This window comes from Heptranchias perlo, chromosome 13, assembly GCF_035084215.1.
Source record: "Heptranchias perlo isolate sHepPer1 chromosome 13, sHepPer1.hap1, whole genome shotgun sequence".
NCBI classification, from domain to species: domain Eukaryota; kingdom Metazoa; phylum Chordata; class Chondrichthyes; order Hexanchiformes; family Hexanchidae; genus Heptranchias; species Heptranchias perlo.
In genome coordinates, this window is record NC_090337.1 from 3,195,515 (window position 1) to 3,215,818 (window position 20,304).

Below are 20,304 nucleotides of genomic sequence, written 5' to 3' on the forward strand. Positions count from 1 at the left end.
TTTTTGTTTTGCTGGAATTGTAGTTGCAAGTCCTAAAGATACAATTTGTATATTTTTCTTAACCCGACAGGATGTTATTTCTTTCGGGGTCAAGAATTTCCATTCTAGATTGCTGCTCTGCGATAAGCTTCTCATCAGATTGCTCACCCGAGTGAGCAGCATCGGGCGGCCAGTGTGGGGGAGTGGGGTTTTCTACACCAGAGACAGAACCACTTGCCCAGTAACATCGTTCAGTGTTCCGAATCACGCAGCTCCACTTTTAAAGCATTTTCTGAGTTAAATCAAGAATAAAGGTGTGTTATACTGCAGGCATTACTACGATAATACTGGGCAAGTGGTTCTGTCTCTGGTGTAGAAAACTCCACTCCCCCACACTGGCCGCCCGATGCTGCTCACTCGGGTGAGCAATCTGATGAGAAGCTTATCGCTTCTGCTGTTTAATTGTTTTCAAGGTGTGTAACACTAAGAGCAGTATCTCTCCAACCACTGCCCAAAAGCACAAGATGAACTTGCAGAAATTTCATTTGGAGACTCACTGGGTGAACGCCCCATCCAGAGTGCTACTGAGCTCAGCAGGAAATGCCGGCTTCTATTTCGATCTGCGCTGAGTTACCTGAGCTTAGGTCGCCTGCCCGTAGGGGTATACGACTGGTTCCAGCAGGCCCGGGCTAAGGAGAGGGAGCAAAATAAACACAGTTCCTGCTCCTGTCTGAGATCCAGGCAGGAAACTGTGCAGACACGTCGGGTAAGGATGGAATTGGTTGTGACGTCACCCCATGACCAAACAGTCTGTTGACACTGTAGACATGTGGAAATGGCCGCTGGGTGAGGTACCAGGGTGAGCCATAGTCCAGAGAATCTTATCCGATACAAGTCAGCGTCTTCAGGAGAGGAGGAGAGAAAGAGGAGAAAAAGGGTAGAGGTGTAATAAAATTCACACGGTGGCTTCAAACTGCAGTTGATCATGATTAGCGCAAACCACTGACATTAACAATCTCCAAGATCTTAACTACTGCAGCAATTTTTTTTCTCTTGCAAAATGCTGAGTGCCTCATCTTCCAAGAAACCAGAGCAGTTTTTTTGGTATGCCATAAATTACACTCTCAACCGTACACAGTCCTTTGACTGTTGCCAGATACAGCTCACGTCTGCAAGGACAGAATCTGTACATGCACCTCTGGGTGTTTCACATGCCCACCATTAGGCTCCTGGTGAAATCCCAGCAGCATTGCTGTTTCTACCTTGTGGCTGCTGTATTAACGCTGCCAGTCATACTTGGTAGAGGAACATAAGAACATAAGAAATAGAAGCAGGAGTAGGCCATTCGGCCCCTCAAGCCTGCTCCGCCATTCAATCAGATCATGGCTGATCTTCAACCTCAGCTCCACTTTCCTGCCCGATCCTCTTATCCATTGATTCCCTTGGAGTCCAAAAATCTATCGATCTCAGCCTTGGATATATTCAATGACACAGCATCCACAGCCCTCTGGGGTAGAGAATTCCAAAGATTCACAACCCTCTGCGTGAAGAAATTCCTTTCGACTCAGTCTTGAATGGCTGACCCCTGGTTCTAGACTCTCTAGCCAGGGGAAACAATCTCTCAGCAGGAAGGAAGTGGGTCTGACAGGTCGGACTACTGAGGCGCCCAAGTGATGGTTTACACAGCACAACAATTAACTTAAGTTATGTGAAAAGAAAGTTTAACCAAGTGAGCTCTGGGGTGACAACCCTGCTTTAAGTCAAGTCTGCCCAGCCCACCCAATATTTAACAAGGCAGACCTGGCACGGTGGCACCTACGTAAGAATAGGAGGAGGTCATTCAGCCCCTCGAGCCTGTTCCGCCATTCAATTAGATCATGGCTAATCTGTATCTGAACTCCATCTACCTGCCTTGGTTTCGTCAGCCTCAATACCCTTGCCTAACAAAAATCTAGCAATTTCAGTTTTAAAATGTTCAATTGACCCCCAGCATCGACAGCTTCCGTGGTACTTTTAAAATTGGCAAACGGATGTTGTAATTTATAATATTCATCATCACTGTAACTAAGAAGTTAAATGAAGCTACAGTCGTGCTTCTTAGGTAGCTGCCTACAGTACGTTTCTGCTGTTGATTCAGGTCCCGGTACCCCTAACTGTTCACTCTTTCAATGAGGTGGCTGTAGAGTGAGGAGAGAAAAGAAAGAAAGAAATACTTGCAGTGATAAAGTGTCAAGGGAGCCACATTTAGGCCACAAAGCATCTTGTTTCAGTACTCAGCTTTGGAATTGCATTGGTGGGGGGGCTAAGTACAGCCTTAGAGAAACCTGAGCACTAAAAAGGTAGAGGAATGTGTGGGCAAGTTACTTTCCGTCCACATGTTCATCTGGGAAAACGAGCACAAATATTTTACCGACAATAAGACAATGTCTTTTTCTATCACAGAGTCCCATCACTGCTGGTTTCTTTCTCCCTCGGCTGCAAATATCAGGTTCCAGCTCCAGAGCCAATCCTTTTCCATGGTGTATCCCTTTATATGAAAGGCTTCTCAGATATGACGTAGATTTAAGGAGGTCCAAGAGGGCTCACCAATGGCTCAGCAAGTTTATCCAGTGAGCAGTTCAGCCATACAGATACAAGAGCGCCGATCAGACCCGAATTAGCTGTCAGGGTGCTACAACTAGTCTTAGCGCTGCTGGCCGAGGGAGGAAGAAATCCTGGTCCGGATCATAGTCCAGCTCCTGCTGCTGGAACTGTACATGCATGGACAGCGATCAAGTTCAACTGTGATGCCCCCAGTGGTTGAATAACCTGCTGACGCTCACTGTTTAACCATTGAAAGCACTGGAGGGTGACCCGCACCCATGCACTGTACCAAAATGAGGAGTCAGCAGTTTCAGGAGAGGAGGAGAGAAAATTGGTGAGAAAGGAAGGAAGCCAAGAGAGCAGCACCTCCATTAATACTAATCCAGCGCTGCCCCATAGCATTTGATGATCAAGTCACATTCCCCATTGGCTGTAATTAATTGAAAGGTGTTTTATTGAAGAAGCTAGGTGAAGAGCCAAGGCCTATAGTACAGGACACTGTGAAGGTTGAAAAGGGGAGGAGAGAAAATGAGGAATTCAAGGAGTGGTGGTGAGAGGGCACCAAGCTTGGGTTTTAAAAGACTGCAGAAGGGAAGGAAAACTGGGGGAGGTGAGGGGTTTGACAGTTCTGAGGCCCTGGGAAAGAGTGAGTTCTGGAGTAGGAGACAGAGATCTCAACACAGTGAGGATGCAGGGATGAGGAAAAGTACGTAGGACGTGGGATTTGGAGCTTATAAAGGAACAAGAGAGGAAACTTCAGAGGAGCACTGACAAAAGTAGTATTCATGACTTTTTCTTATCCATTCTTGGGATATGGACATCATGGCAAGGCCATCATTTATTGCCCAGCCCTAGTGGCCCTGGTTTGATTCAATGGAGGGGCTTGCTAGGCCACTTCAGAGGGCAGTTAAGAATCAACCACGTTGGTGTGGGACCGGAGTCACATATAGGCCCAGACTGGGTAAGGACGGCAGGTTTCCTTCCCTAAAAGACATTAGTGAACCAGTTGGGTTTTTAAGACAATCTGACAGCTTCATGGTCACTTTTACCGACAGCAGCTTTTTGTTTCCAGATTTTGTTTTGATGGAAATGGTTCAGCTCTCTGAGCACACTGCAATGTGTAAAAGTGCCTTAACGGTACTTACTTTCCTGCTCCTGAAGGTTGTGGGCCAGACTGTGATCTTCCCGAACTGCAAACTCCCGACACACTGAAAGAGAAAACACCTGTTTAAAATCCAACTCCGTTCTAAGGGGGTCACACAAACTTGACTATCATGATAGTGATACCGGACACTATAAAACTACATCCGACACAGCAATCTCACGCAGCAGCATGCGCGTGCACACGCACACACACGCACACACAAACAGCATGGCTGCGCACACACAACAGCGTGCACCTGCACACACCCAACAGCATGGGCGTGCAGCATACAGTCACATGTGGTGGTGTGCATGCTGCACATACTTCAAGTTCCTTTCCTGACTTCTCACGGGGAGGTACTGAGGAGGCCATTCCATGCAAAGGATGAGGGAAAAGATGATCACTGTTGGAAAATTTGAATGATAAGTGGACAAATCACACCAGCCTGATCTTGTAAACCTCCAGGCCAATCATCTCAGCCCCAGGACATTGCTGCAGGAGTTCCTCAGGGCAGTGTCCCAGGCCCAACCACCTTCAGCTGCCTCATCAATGACCTTCCCTCCATCATAAGGTCAGAAATGGGGATGTTCGCTGATGATTGCACAGTGTTCAGTTCCATTCGCAACCCCTCAGATAATGAAGCAGTCCGAGCCCGCGTGCAGCAAGACCTGGACAATATCCAGGCTTGGGCTGATAAATGGCAAGTAACATTCGTGCCAGAAAAGTGCCAGGCAATGACCATCTCAAACAAGAGAGAGTCTAACCACCTCCCCATGACATTCAACGGCATTACCATTGCCGAATCCCCCATCAATATCCTGGGGGTCACCATTGACCAGAAACTTAACTGGACCAGTCAAATAAATATTGTGGCGACAAGAGCAGGTCAGAGGCTGGGTATTCTGCGGCGAGTGACTCACCTCCTGACTCCCCAAAGCCTTTCCACCATCTACAAGGCACAAATCAGGAGTGTGATACAATACTCTCTACTTGCCTGGATGAGTGCAACAACACTCCAGAAGCTCGACACCATCCAGGACAAAGCAGCCCGCTTGATTGGCACCCCATCCACCACCCTAAACATTCACTCCCTTCACCACCGGCGCACCGTGGCTGCAGTGTGCACCATCCACAGGATGCACTGCAGCAACTCATCAAGGTTATTCGACAGCACCTCCCAAACCTGCGACCTCTACCACCTAGAAGGACAAGGACAGCAGGCACATGGGAACACCACCTGCACGTTCCCCTCCAAGTCACACACCATCCCGACTTGGAAATATATCGCCGTTCCTTCATCGTCGCTGGGTCAAAATCCTGGAACTCCCTTCCTAACAGCACTGTGGGAGAACCGTCACCACACGGACTGCAGCGGTTCAAGAAGTCGGCTCACCACCACCTTCTCAAGGACAATTAGGGATGGGCAATAAATGCTGGCCTTGCCAGCGACGCCCACATCCCATGAACGAATAAAAAAAAAGTGGGGCCTAAGCATTCTGTTGTGGAATTTGGAACTAAAAGAAAACAACTTGACTTTCCCCCATCCACGACGAGCCTCGCTGTAAACAGTTCTCTGAAGTTAACCACTTTCAGAGTCCCGGGGAGAGACAGGAGAAACACAAGGAAACATTTACCACACAGATTCGCCACTGGGAAAACCCTTACTGTAGCCCACACAAGGTCAATACAGCTACAACACTGACCCCATCTGGCATCTCCCTGGGAGTGAGGACCTCATCTTGCATTTTCGCTTAACTAAATTCCTGCAAGCTATACTGCACATTTCATCTTTCATTCCACTCCAACTGCCCATCACATCACACCCCTCGATGGGTACAACTGGAACAAACCTGCATCAACACTGACAAGGAAATTCCATCCAAATTCTGCCAAGATCTGATCACTGGACAATTGGAATTTTTTTTAAATGTGAACACAGCATTACATTTGTGCAAATATTGTCAGTGAAAGATGTCAGCGCTGGGGAACAGAACACTTTTCCAACTTTGTCACAGTGTCAGCGTCAAGCACTCCCAGCACAGACAAAGTGAAGCTCCGACACTGCCCCAACAATGTTCCTCAACCCCAACCTTCGAAGAGCAGCCCCCAAAACCCTCCGACATTTTCAGTTTCCGACAATAAACAATCATTTCCTGCATTACAACAATGGCTACACGTCAAAAGTACTTAACTGGCTGTAAAGCGCTTTGGGGTGTCCTGGGGTCATGAAAGGCACTGTATAAATACAACTTCTTTCTTTTCTTTGAAGCCTTTGGCTGAATTATGTATAGTCTTGTGCTACAGACTCATACCTACTGGGAATTTGGTTCAGACATATTTCACACAGGATCTTCACAACCAAGTTAGAGAGGGGACTACATTAATGTGACATTTTTCCACTTCCCACGCCAGCAATTTAGTTTGAGTAAGATCAGCAATTATTACGAAATTAGGAATTGTTTTATATTGTGGGCCCACGTCCACCATTATCTGATCAAGACTGCCCAATCTAATTTCCTGCCAAAGGGGACTTTCCAATCCATCTGGGTGGATTCAAGCCCAGTTCCCATCACAGAGGATAAACCTCAGACCCACCGATTCCCCAGGCTTCCTGAATGGGATTTTATGAAGCAAATCATCAGTTTGTAGTTAGCCTTTGATAGCATTCCAATTCCATGTTGCATCTATTTTTGTAATTGACAAGGAATCTCCCTTTGAAAGAAAAGCAATGGATTTAGACAGATTCAAATCACTCACACTCCCAGAACCACTTCGCAGCATTCTCGCTCTCTCACAAAGCACTTCGATATTCTTCTACACGAGGGAGTTACATAAACTTCAGTAGCTGTAGATTTGCTAATATCAAAAGGACAGAGCGCAGAGATTAAAACCAACATTGCTCCAGTTATGTCTAGAAGTGGAGCTGGGGAAGGTAGTTTGACAGAAGGGGTAGTGAACAGACTCCATGTACATGATCATTGTTCCCCCACTTTTCAAAATGTTAGCTGACCTGCTGGGGAGTTAAAGAAAAGAATAAACTTCAGGGACAGAGGAATTGCTCGAAGGAAGATCAAGGCCCATCTCGTTCGCCTTCTACCATCGTGGTAGTCACATGAGACAACGATAATGGAGTTGTTGACTAATCATAGCAATCAATCTCTATCAATGACTCAGGTGATCGGCATTCTAGCGAGCATAAATTGAGAAGGGTTTTGCTAACGCACGGAGTAGCTGCTAGTGACGGAGTCTGGTTTCGACAGAGTCTATAAGAGGGGATTCGGTGCAGTAAGGGATGAGGTGCATTTGTGCCGAGGGCGGGCAGGGGCGCGCCGGGGGCGGACGGGGGCGCGCCGGGGGCGGACGGGGGCGCGCCGGGGGCGGACGGGGGCGCGCCGGGGGCGGACGGGGGCGCGCCGGGGGCGGACGGGGGCGCGCCGGGGGCGGACGGGGGCGCGCCGGGGGCGGACGGGGGCGCGCCGGGGGCGGACGGGGGCGCGCCGGGGGCGGACGGGGGCGCGCCGGGGGCGGACGGGGGCGCGCCGGGGGCGCGCCGGGGGCGCGCCGGGGGCGCGCCGAGGGCGGACGGGAGCGCGCCGAGAGCGGACGGGAGCGCGCCGAGAGCGGACAGGAGAGGAGCGCGCCGAGAGCGGGTCACAGCAACAACAGAACAAAACTGCAGTGTGACATCGCAGGTAGGTGGTTGGTGGTGACTATCTCTTCTGTTTTCTTCTTTCTTAGGACTGTGGACTAAGTAACTTATCGCATAAAACTAAATTTTTTTAAAAAAACTAAACTTAATTTAGTTAGAACAAGTAGCATTTTTTAGTGAATCAAGGTCCCTAGTGTAGTTAACATTCTCTAAATTAAGAGTAATTTAAAGGAGTAAACTCCTTAAAGGGAGTAACTAACGAGCTTAATCTAAAGCAAGTCATGGCAGCAGAGTTCGCACCTGTGATATGCTCCTCCTGCACTATGTGGGAAGTCATGGACACTACAGGTGTCCGTGGCAACCATATGTGCAGGAAGTGTGTCCAGCTGCAGCTACTGGCTAACCACATTTCGGAGCTGGAGCTGCGGGTGGATTCACTGTGGAGCATCCGCGATGCTGAGATTATCGTGGATAGCACGTTCAGTGAGGTGGTCACACCGCAGGTAAAGATTACGCAGGCAGAAAGGAAATGGGTGACCGCCAGGCACAGTAAAAGGACTAGGCAGATGGCCCCAGGGGACTCCTGCTCTATCTCCCTCTCAAACAGATATTCCGCTTTGGATATTGTTGGGGGAGATGGCTTATCAGGGGAATGCAGCAAGAGCCAAGACCGTGGCAACACGAGTGACTCAGCTGCACAGGAGGGCAGGAATAAGAACAGGAGAGCAATAGTGATAGGGGAACAGATAGGCGTTTCTACGGCCGCAGAAGTGACTCCAGGATGGTATGTTGCCTCCCTGGTGCTAGGGTCAAGGATGTCACGAAGCAGCTGCAGGACATTCTGTAGGGGGAGGGTGAACAGCCAGAGGTCGTGGTCCATATTGGTACCAACGACATAGGTGAAAAAAAAGGGATGAGGTCTTGCAAGCAGAATATAGGGAGTGAGGAAATAAATTAAAAAGCAGGACCTCTAAGGTAGTAATCTCAGGATTACTCCCAGTGTCACGTGCTAGTGAGAGCAGAAATAGGAGAATAGATGAGATGAATGCATGACTTGAGAGATGGTGTAGGAGAGAGGGGTTTAAATTCCTGAGGCATTGGGACCGATTCTGGGAAAGGCGGGACCTGTACAAGCTGGTCGGGTTGCACCCAAGCAGAACCGGGACCAATATCCTCGCGGGGGCATTTGCTAGTTCTGTTGGGGAGGGTTTAAACCAGTATGGCAGGGGGATGGGAATCGAAGGGCAGGTACAGAAAGGACAAATTCAGACCAGGAAACGGGAAGCAGAAAAGCAGTTCATGACGTTGTTAGCGACTCAGAAAGGCAAAAGAAGCAAAGGTTAAATAGTGTTCAGTACAGGAATTTGACGGGGTTAAAGGGTATATACTTCACTACAAGGAATAATACAAACAAAGCAGATGAGCTAAGGGCACAGATAGACACATGGCAGCATGATATCATTGCTATAACGGAAATCTGGCTTAAAGAGGGGGATGATTGGCAGCTCAATATCCCTGGATATAGAGTTTTCAAGCAGGATAGAGTGGGTGATAAAAAAGGAGGGGGGTTAGCATTATTGGTTCAAGAATCAATTACAGTTGTGGGAAGGGATGATATGCTAAATAGATCATCAATCAAGGCCATATGGGTTGAGCCAAGAAATAAAAAAGGGGCAGTCACAATATTAGGAGTGTACTATCGACCCCCGAATAGCGAAAGGGAGATAGAAGAATATCTAGGCAAATTTCTGAGTGCAAAAATAAGAGGGCAATAATAGTCGGGGACTTCAACTATCCTAACATCAACTGGGATTTAAACAGTGTGAGGGGCACAGAGGGCGCAAAATTCTTGATCGGTGTCCAGGAGAACTTTTTTAGCCAGTACGTGACAAGCCCAACAAGAGGGGATGCAATTCTAGATTTACTCCTGGGAAATGAAAATGGGCAAGTGGGTGAAGTGACAGTGGGTGACCATATTGGGGATAGTGACCACAATTCAGTTAGTTTTAGCATTATTATGGAAAAGGACAGAGTGAAATCAGGAGTAAACGTTTTAAATTGGGGGAAGGCAAATTTTACAGAACTAAGATGTGATTTGGCAGAAGTGGACTGGACACAACTACTTGAGGAGAAATCAGTGGCAAGCCAGTGGGAGGCACTAAAAAGTAAAATTCTACGGGTACAATGCAGACATGTCCCCTCAAAGAAAAAGGGTGGCACTGCCAAATTTAGAGCCCCTGGCTGTCTAGAAGTATACGGGGCAAGATAAAACAGAAAAAGAAAGCTTATGACTGTCACAGAAAACTAAATACTGCAGAAAGCCTAGAGGAGTATAGAAAGTACAGGGATGACGTAAAAAAGGAAATAAGGAAAGCAAAGAGAGGACATGAGAAAATATTATCCAGTAAGATTAAAGAAAACCCAAAGATGTTTTATCAGTACATTAAGAACAAGAGGATAGCTAAGGAAAAGTTGGGATCTATCAGGGATGATAAGGGTAACTTGTGTACACAAGCAGAGGATGTGGGTAGGGTTTCAAATGAATATTTTGTCTCCGTATTCACAAAGGAAAGGGATGATCCGGACGTAGTAGTAAAAGAGGAGAGGTGTGAAATATTGGATAAGGTAAACATAACGAGAGGGGAAGTAATAGAGGGACCGGAATCCTTGAAAGTTGGTAAGTCACCAGGGCTGGATGGATTGTTTCCTCGGCTATTGAAGGAAGCCAGGGAGGAAATAGCAGATGCTCTGAGGATCATTTCCAATCCTCACTAGATACAGGGGAGGTACCGGAGGACTGGAAGACTGCAAACGTAGTACCATTGTTTAAAAAGGGTACGAGGGAAAGGCCGAACAATTATAGACCGGTCAGTCTTACCTCGGTGGTGGGCAAACTGTTTGAATCAATACTGAGAGATAGGATAAACTGTCACTTGGAAAGGCAAGGTTTAATCAGGGATAGTCAGCATGGATTTGTTCAGGGAAGGTCATGCCTTACAAATCTGATTGAATTCTTTGAGGAAGTGACAAGGAGGATTGATGAGGGTAGTGCAGTGGATGTTGTCTACATGGATTTTAGTAAAGCATTTGACAAGGTCCCACATGGCAGACTGGTCAGAAAGGTAAAAGCCCATGGGGTGCAGGGAAATGTGACGAATTGGATCCAAAATTGGCTCAGTATCAGGAAACAAAGGGGAAAAGTCGCTGGGTATCTTTGCGAATGGAAATCCATTTCCAGTGGTGTGCCACAGGGCTCAGTGTTGGGTCCCTTGCTGTTTGTGGTATATATTAATGATTTGGACTTGAATGTAGGGGGCATGATTGGCAAATTTGCAGATGACACAGAAATTGGCCGTGCAGTTGATAGTGAAGAGGATAGCTGTAGACTCCAAGAAGATATCAATGGGTTGGTGGAGTGGGCGGAAAAGTGGCAAATGGAGTTCAACCCAGAGAAGTGTGAGGTAATGCACTTTGGGAGGGCAAACAGTAAAAGGGAATACGCAGTAAACGGGAATATATTGAGAGGGGTAGAGGAAGTGAGACCTTGGAGTGCATATGCACAGGTCCCTGAAGGTGGCAGAACAGGTAGATAAGGTTGTGAAGAAGGCATACGGAATGCTCTCCATTATTAGCCGAGGTATAGAATACAAAAGCAGGGATGTAATGATGGAACTGTATAAAACGCTGGTAAGGCCACAGCTGGAGTATTGTGCGCAGTTCTGGTCACATTACAGGAAGGACGTAATAGCTCTGGAGAGAGTGCAGAGAAGATTTACAAGAATGTTGCCAGGGCTTGAAAATTGCAGCTACGAGGAGAGATTGAATAGGCTGGGGTTGTTTTCCTTGGAGCAGAGGAGGCTGAGGGGAGACTTGATTGAGGTGTACAAAATTATGAGGGGCCCAGATAGAGTAGACAGGAAGTCCATGTTTCCCCTAGCGGAGAGTTCAAGAACTAGAGGACATAGATTTAAGCTGATTGGTGGAAGGATTAGAGGGGACATGAGGAGAAACATTTTTTACCCAGGGGGTGGTGGGTGTATGGAATTCGCTGCCCGAATTGGTGGTCGAGGCAGGGACCCTCAACTCTTTTAAAAAGTACCTGGACCTGCACCTAAAGTACTGTAAGCTGCAGGGTTATGGACTGGGTGCTGGAAGGTGGGATTAGAATGGGCACCTGGTTATTCTTCGAGCCGGTGCAGACACGATGGGCCAAATGGCCCCCTTCTGTGCTGTATCTTTTCTATGGTTCTAATGAGTGTACAACAGACCCAGACATGAGGTGAGGAACACCCTCAGTGGTGGAGAGCTTTGGGGACCATAGGTCCAATGTATGTAGCACTTTTCACATCCTCAGAACATCCGAAAGCACTTCACAGCCAATTAATTACTTTTTGAAATGCAGTCACCATTGCGCACAGCAAGGTCTCACAAACAGCAATGAGCTAAATAAAGTGTTATTGGTCCAGAAATTGTTCATAAAATAACGGCAATGCTAACAGAGACCTTGGAGTGCATGTGCACAGGTCCCTGAAGGTGGCAGAACAGGTAGATAAGGTTGTGAAGACGACATACGGCATGCTCTCCATTATTAGCCAAGGTATAGAATACAAAAGCAGGGATGTAATGATGGAACTGTCTAAAATGCTGTTAAGGCCACAGCTGGAGGATTGTGCGCAGTTCTGGTCACCACGTTACAGGAAGGACGTAATTGCTGTTATTTCAGGGCAAATGGAAGGGCAGCTTCCGGCGAGCGCACACGCGCAGTCAAATGCGGAAATCGCTGTTCCATTTGCCCTGCGCGTTTGAAAGCTGTGTGGGAAGGACAGCTTGCCGACTGGAATGAACGGACCAGTGCAATCTTGCTGCATTGCCCAGCTGGAAACAAACTAATCTTTCCATGAATAACATTATTAATATTAAAATAGATAGTAATGTCATCTTGGATAGGTTAGGAAAGCTCAAAATTGATAGGGCTCCAGGCCTGGGTAATATTCATCCAAGGGTGATTAAAGAGATGGGATAAGTGCTCTGTGAGTGTCCCTTGCCTGTATCTTTAATAGTTCAATAGAATCAGAGATAGCTCCCTTAGACTGGAAGCTCGCTCATGTAGTTCCTATTTTCAAAAAAAGGGGGCAAATCAGAGCCAGGGAACTACAGGCCTATTGGCTGGACATCAATTGTTGGGAAGATGCTGGAAGGGATACTAAGAGATGCCCTTTATGTTCACTGGGAAAGGGAAGGAGCCATTAGAAATACACAACACGGCTTCCAAAAAAATAGGTTGTGCCTACTAAATTTGATAGAGTTTTTTGAGGAAGTCACCAGGGTAATGGATGAGGGTAATCTGGTAGACATTGTCTGCCTGGACTGCAGAAAGCCTTTGATTCGATACCTCACACTAGGTTACTTCACAAGATCAGTCGAAATTTGACAAGCTGGATTGGAAATTGGCTCCAATCCGCCAATTGTAGTTAACGGACGTGGTTGATCCTCAAGGCACGTTACTAATGGTGCCCCCAGGGATCGAAATGCTCCCTCACAATAAATTTGAAAAATATAAGCTGCTAAAAATGTGGTGAACTTCTCCTAAATGGAGAGCTGTCACATTGTGTGCCCTCATCTCTATGGTGTGATATCACTGATAGGATACATACATACAGAAAATCAACAAGCTCAGACTAAATAAACATGACCCTAAATGGATTAACAAACAAGTTAAAAGCAATACAATGAGGAAAAGCAGGCTCCACAAATCCTGCAGGGAGTCAGAACGACAGCAGTAAGAGGCCGGTTCAGAGCAGAAAACAATAAAAGACAAATAGGCATGAAACTGAGGATGAGTACAAGATAGTAAACATTCTGAATTACTACTTCCTCCCACGATTCACAAGAGACCACATTAGCATCAAGCCTGCCACAAACAGAGATAACACAGGTAAAATTGATAATGGAGTTGGAAGTCCCACAAAGACTAAAAGGGCTCAAAAGAAATAAATCAACAGGCATAGAAAGTATTTATCCCACAGTGCTGAAAGAGACAAGAGAGGAGATTGGTGAGGCACTCAACGGTTATGAGTGTAAGAATATTGGAAATAGAGAAAAATTGACATCTTTTAATGCTACTAACCATCATTCTCTGCAGGCTGTGCTGCCTATTTTGCTGAGTGTGAGATTTATTTTGCTGAATTGTAAATAGTTAACCTTTGACTAGTGACTGACTCTTGGTACACTCATTGAGAGACAAGGCAGCTATGTGGTAAGAGGGACAATGGCCCAAAAAGCAGTACAATAATCCAAAGATAGTGATAAGACCAGGACCACAACAAGATAGCTAGACGAGTGCGGTCAAACAAACTGGCCACGTTGAAAAACAACCTCGCAAAGGGTCTTGTGGTTAGGTGAATAATGTTAAAACAAGCTGACCATCTTGAATTCTTTGAAAAATAACTTTGTTAATTTTTAAGGTTCTTATGAGTTTTGTTCCGTATATGGTGGAGTTTCCTGCCAGGGAGGACATAAAAAACCCAACGTCCTTTGAACTCAGGGCAGAGGAATCAGCGAAGTCCACCTAGCTGTCTGAAGCCCTCCTCACTGTCGGAAAACTTGAAATGACCACTTCGCCAAATTAATTACGAACTCTGGCCAGAGATCAAATGGGGTAATGCTGTTTTGATCTTTGTTGTCTAATATTTGATATTTTCACATGTTTGATTTAACTATTAATAAATGAGACATTGATCACCATTTGGTGTCACATCCTAATCTGTTACATGAGGCAATGGACACTGAGGATTGGAAAAGGGGGCCAATTTGGTGCCCAGACGCAAAACGGGGAAAAAAAAGACGCCGGCAACTCCTGTCTGACCAACCTCTTCATCATCCCACTCACCTGACGAAGGAGATAATCTCCGAAAGCTTGTGATTTTAAAATAAAATTGTTGGACTATAACCTGGTGTTGTAAGATTCCTTACATTCATCCCAAGTGGACTGTGAAGACCCTAAGACATAGTGCACGTAGACTTCCAAAAAAGCATTTGGCAAAGTTCCACACGAAAGGCTATCATTTAACCTCAAAGCTGTGAGGATTGAAAGTAAACCCTGGGAGTGGATAAGAAACTATCTGAAGGGTAGAAAACAAGTACTTTTTGGGGGTTATGGTCGGGATGGAGGAGAAGATACCGAGTCAGGTGCTCCTGGGCTTGGTGCTGGGACCACTACCGTTTCTAATTTACATAAATTACCTGGATTCAGAAACTCAATACAAAGTGGTCACATTTGTAAATGACACTAAACCAGGGATGGCTGTGGAAATGGAAGAGAGGGCTGAGAAATCTCAATGAATTGGATTAAACATGCATGTGGGCGGAATAATTGCAGATGACAATCGCAGGACCAGTGTAAAGTAATGCATACAAGAAGGAAAAATGAACACACGTATTCCATGAATAATGCTGAAATAGCTGAGAGAAACAGAAGGCATAGTCAACTCAATGCTCAACGTGGCATATCAATGCAGAGCAGCGATCAGCAAAGCCAACAGAATATTGAACAACACTATTCTGATCTGGAATGCACTGCCTGAAAGGATGGTGGGAGCAGATTCAATAGAAACTTTCAGAAGGGAACTGGATATATACTTGAAAAGGAAAAATTTGCAGGGCTATGCGGAAAGAGCAGGGGAAGTGGGACTAATTGGATAGCTCTTTCAAAGAGCCGGCACAGATACGGTGGGCAGAATGGTCTCCTTCTGTACTTAGCCAAACAGTAGAATTTAAGTCAGAGGATGTAACATTCAAAGTGCTCTGGTCAGATTGCATTGTAAATACTGCATTCAGTTCTGGTCACAAAGAAACAAGGGAAAGACACTAGTCCTAGAGGCAGGGCAGAGGAGAGCCATGAGGTTGATCCCTAGTGTCGGGGACCTGGGTTTTGAGGAGAGACTTGGGCTTTTTGGTCAAAATAGGCGATCTTAGAGGAGTTAATAGAATGGAAAAGGTAAATCCAGAACATTAATTTAAATTGCCAAAAGAAGGACAAGTGGACACAGGTTCAGGAGTGATATCAGGAAATTCTCTGAGTGATCAATGCACGGATGGTCTTCCAGATAGAGTGGTGGAAGTTAAAGCCTATCATTAAATACATTTAGATACTACACTGGGGGATTTTAGAATCTTTCTGGGTGGATAAACTTATAGGGGCTGAATGATCTTCTCCATCCATAACTATCTTATGATAGTGAGAAGTCCGGCACACCCTTGAGAGACTCCGCTGACTCCAACGAGAGCTGTGGCTGGAGACCAGCCTGGGAGCTGATCGGGTGCTTCCTGACCCTAGGGTAAACAAGCGTTTTAATTACTAGTTCTGGGGACGTGGGCAGCGCTGGAAAGACCACATTTATTGTCCATCCCTAATTACCTTGACAACTGAATGCTTGCTCGGCAATGTCAGAAGGTATTAAGATTCAACCTTGTACTGAGGATTGCAGCCAGGGTAGGGCAACAGGCTGCCTTCCTTCCCTGTAGGACATCAGTGAACCAGTTGGGTTTTTAAAACAATTCTTCAGCCTTCAGGGTCATTTTCTGGTGCCAGCCCCTCAAATTATCAGATTTTTTATTCAATATCACAACTTGTCATGGTGGGATTTGAACTCTCAACCTCACCAAGTTGATAATCCAGGACCATAAATACCACAAGTGAACCTGGACTGGGGATGCAGAGACTACACAAAACGTCAAGCTATATATTTATGAGTAGGCAAGGGTAATGCAGTAAATCTAATATATTTGGATTTTCTAAAGGTTTTTGATGGATAGCAAGCTGGCTACAAAACAGAAAACAGAGAGTAGGGGTTAAAAGGTAGCTACTCAGACTGGCAAAAGGTCGAAAGTGGTGTTCCACAGCAATTGGTGTTTGGACCACTGTTATTCACCATTTGGACTTGGGAATCGGAAGTACAATTTCAAAATTTGCAGACGACACCAAATTGGAGGTATAGTTAATATAAAGGAAAAATGCAACAAAATACAGGAAGGCATTAATAAATTTGCAGAATGGCAAATAAATTTCAATACAGTTAAGTGTAAGGTAGGTGGGAAGAATAAAGGGGCCACATACTGCTTAGAGTCTAAATGGGGTAGAGGAGCAGAGGGATCTAGGGTACAGATACACAAATCACTGACAAAGGTTAATACCATATAAAAACCAAACCAAGCACTGGGGTTCATTTCTAGAGGGATAGAATTTGTTCCACACCGTTCACCTGAGGAAGGAGGAAGCCTCCGAAAGCTTGTGGAATTTAAAATAAATTTGTTGGACTATAACTTGGTGTTGTAAACCTGTATAGAACCTTGGTTAGACCACACTTGGAGTACTGTGAACAGTTCTGGTTTCCAAATTATAAAAAAGGATATAGAGGCATTGGAAAAGGTACAAAAAAGATTCACATGGATACCACCAGAACTGAGAGGATATACTGATCAGGAAAGTCTGAACAGGCTGGGGCTCTTTTCTCTAGAAAAGAGAAGACTGAGGGTTATGGAAGGGTTTGATCGGGTAGACGTAGAGAAAATGTTTCCACTTGTGGGGGTGCCCAAAATGAAGTTATAAATATAAGATAGTCACTAATAAATCCTGTGAGGATTTGAGTGTTTCTTTGCTTTTTCTAATGATTTGCTGTCCACTAATTTTAACAAGTAGAAAAGGCGCCTGTCCAAAGTCAGGTGTCTCTGACGCCTAAAAATGATCAAAAAGTGTCTTAAATCTTACAGCTCAGCTCACATGTACAGTCCTGACCAGCTGTCCTCCATAGGTGATTCCCCCCTATAATCCCAGACATTCATGAACCACTGTCAGCTCAATACATTTAAGAAATGTGTATATAAACTCCTTTGGCGAAGAAAACATCGACTGCTTTTGCTGCATTTACGTAGCACCTCAATTCACATCTCTCAAAGCACTTGATATATAATGAATTACTTCTTGATGCAGCGATTATACAGGCAACGCTGCACCATTTTGCTCACAGCAAGAACCCAAAAACCGCAACCCGAGTTGAGGGCAGTTAATTTGTTTGTTGGTATTGGTTCAGGGAAGAATGTTGGCCAGGGCACTGGGATAACTTCCTGCTCTTGAAATCGTGCCACTGGATCTTCAACCCCTACCTCAGACCTCGCTTTAATGTTTCTTTTGACGAACAGTAGCTCCGATAATGTAGCACTCTCTTCGTGCTACACAGGAATGTCAGCCTGGATTATGGGCTCAATTTGTGGAATGAACAATAAACCCATAACATTCTGACTCAGGAGCGATGAGAGTACCAACTGAACCAGGCAGATACAAGAACAATCTTCTGATACTTGAGCTCACTTGAGGGTAAATACACACACAGCTATTCTGATGTAACCACAGCTATTTTGTGTGTTAATCCCAATAACACTCCTTGCTTGCAGATAAAAGCTTATGATATTTGCGTGGGAGGCAGGGAACAGAAAAGAGGAAGCAGTTGTTCTGTATGTTTTACAGCAACAAGGAAGGCCCATTCTACATCCTACAGAGTGCCAGCTTGGCTCAGTTGGTAGCACTTTCGCCCATTCCAAGACTTGAGCGCATAATCTAGGCCGACACTTCAGTGCAGTGCTGACTTTCAGATCAAGCCCCATCTGCCTGCTCAGGTGTGGATGCAACACGTCCCCTGCCATCTTCATCTTCTAGCCGAGGTACAACATTTCCTGTGAAAATCAGCCGTAGAGCGTCAAATTAATAACGCACACGAGCGAAGATTCAACTTCTCATCGATTAGAAGGAAAACTGCAATGCTAGAAATTGGATATGAACAGAAGACATTGGAAGCACACAAGGTTAACAATTTCGGTGCAGACCTTTTGTTCTGATAAATAGTCTGCACCTGAAACATTATCCTGCCTTTTCTCTCTCCAGATGCTGACCAACATCCCCTTGTATTTGCAGTACTTTCCCATTTCCAATTATAGCTGTGACTGAGGCAGCTGCAAATCACAGCACAGGGCTGTACTGCAACCTCAGCATCGTCCCCATCTTAATACTTGGCTCATTGCAGACGTCCGTACTGGGAAGACAATTAAGTGGAGTAATTGACGGATGAGACTATGAAATGGCCGTCAGCCAAGCATTTGGCTGCAGCTTATCTGGGAGATGATGCTCTGAATCGGAACAACGTGCGTCTTCACTACACTGCACTGAAGGATGAAGTTTATATTCTCCATATAAAAAAAAATTCAGCGCCTCCTCAGTGAACAGAGCAATGAAGAGATTTCACAGTGATGTTAGAAATGGAGTCTGCTGATGCAAATCAAACAGTGCTAATGTGAATGCACACAGCAAGCCAATAGAAAATACTTGCACAACGATTCTGGGAAAACCTGTACAGGCAAGCAAGAGGAGGAGGGGAGAAGGAAATAAGTCAATAGAGATTAGTATTGCGCGTCTGTATTAAAAATCTTGCGTCTACATGCATATCCTGTCCACGTCACTTGACTTCCTGATGCCAAGTTGTTGAAAGTGTGTCCATTTTTTTTCCCCAATTATAAATCCCACGTCCACATTTCTAATGGGATTTGCCTATGTAAACATTCTTGTTGTGCAGTTTTTGGTCATCGGGTTCCCACAATTTTCTCAAAATACTTCCTGAAAATCTGCTATTTTTCCCCTCAGTAATAAATTTCTAATGTCCAAAATAAGGGTTTAAACATAATTTATATTTTACAATATCGTGGTTAAATTTAACCATTGAATTGTCTTCTGTTTCTTTGAATGCCTCCGTTAAAGTTTTTACTTGCAGGCCTCAGCCGATCTGAAAATCCCTGGCCTTCGACTGGAAATTTTCACTGTGCAACAGTTAGAGAGACTGCAATCACATTTGGGCATTCTGAACATGTGCAATTTGTAGAATTTCCTAGCATGTTATCTGTGCATCAAGAGGAGCCTTAAAAGTAGATGGGTATACCCGGTCATCCTGTGAGGATTTGAGTGTTTCTTTGCTTTTTCTAATGATTTGCTGTCCACTAATTTTAACAAGTAGAAAATTTATGCTTTAGTGCTTGAAGGCAAGAACAGAAAGATAAAAACCAGCTGACAATGGATAGCATCCAAGAATGGTTCTGGTGGTGGTGGGGGGGGGGGGGGGAAGGCTAATGGTTCAAAAGGGGCCGAGAGCACTATGGGTCCCATTTTCCTGGGCACCACCTGCCTCACAAGGATGTCTAACCCTGTCCCCCTCAATAGTGCCAGATCTCAGCAACCCCCAAATTCTCCTCCCAAGTCCTGCTGAACCACAGGATCTCCCTCCTCAGATTTCCACCCCTGCTCCTAGATCACACTTGTGTGCTCACAAATGCCTAGATCGCATTCCCAGTGCTCTCGAATCCTATAACCATCCCAATGCTCCCAGACCCCAAAAGCCCCTAGGATTCTTCCAGCAATCTCAGAGCTTAGTACCTGCCCCCTCCCAGTGCACCCAAATCCTGGGAGCCCACCTCAAAGTGCTGCTGGAGTTACAAGCCCCATAACAGTACTGCCAAATCTTAGGGTTACCCCTAGTGCTGATGTCAGTGTCCATGATAATACTGCTTTGCTTAACACTCATATCCTTAAAAACTTCCAACTCACTTTGAGCAATATCATTGGAGATCTATCAATCAATCCAGTAATCCTTGCATTCATGCAGCATTTTATTGCACCAAAATGCCTCAATACAATTACTTTGAATGCAGTGTTTGTTATGTAAGCAGATGCAACTGCTGTTCTGCCTGTAACACAGCACCAAAGACAGTGATGAGGTGAGCGATCAGTTAGTGGCCTTTTTTGGGTCAAGGGAAGAATAATGGCAGTCTTTGCGAGAGTCACCGATTCTGTAACATGCTTATTAAAATTAATGAAACAATTTCAAATTCTATTCCTGTTCCAATCGAAGGT

At 45.4% G+C, this 20,304-nt stretch overlaps 1 protein-coding gene across 2 annotated transcripts in view; it reads right to left on the minus strand.

The window, feature by feature from the left end:
- Nucleotides 1-20,304, minus strand: part of ccdc50a (coiled-coil domain containing 50a) — a 108,418-nt gene that overhangs the window by 50,428 nt on the left and 37,686 nt on the right. For both annotated transcript variants that reach the window (XM_067994848.1, XM_067994849.1), the window contains exon 2: nucleotides 3,708-3,770. In XM_067994848.1, coding sequence (XP_067850949.1) covers nucleotides 3,708-3,770 — 63 coding nt within the window. The remainder of the gene's footprint in view (nucleotides 1-3,707; nucleotides 3,771-20,304) is intronic.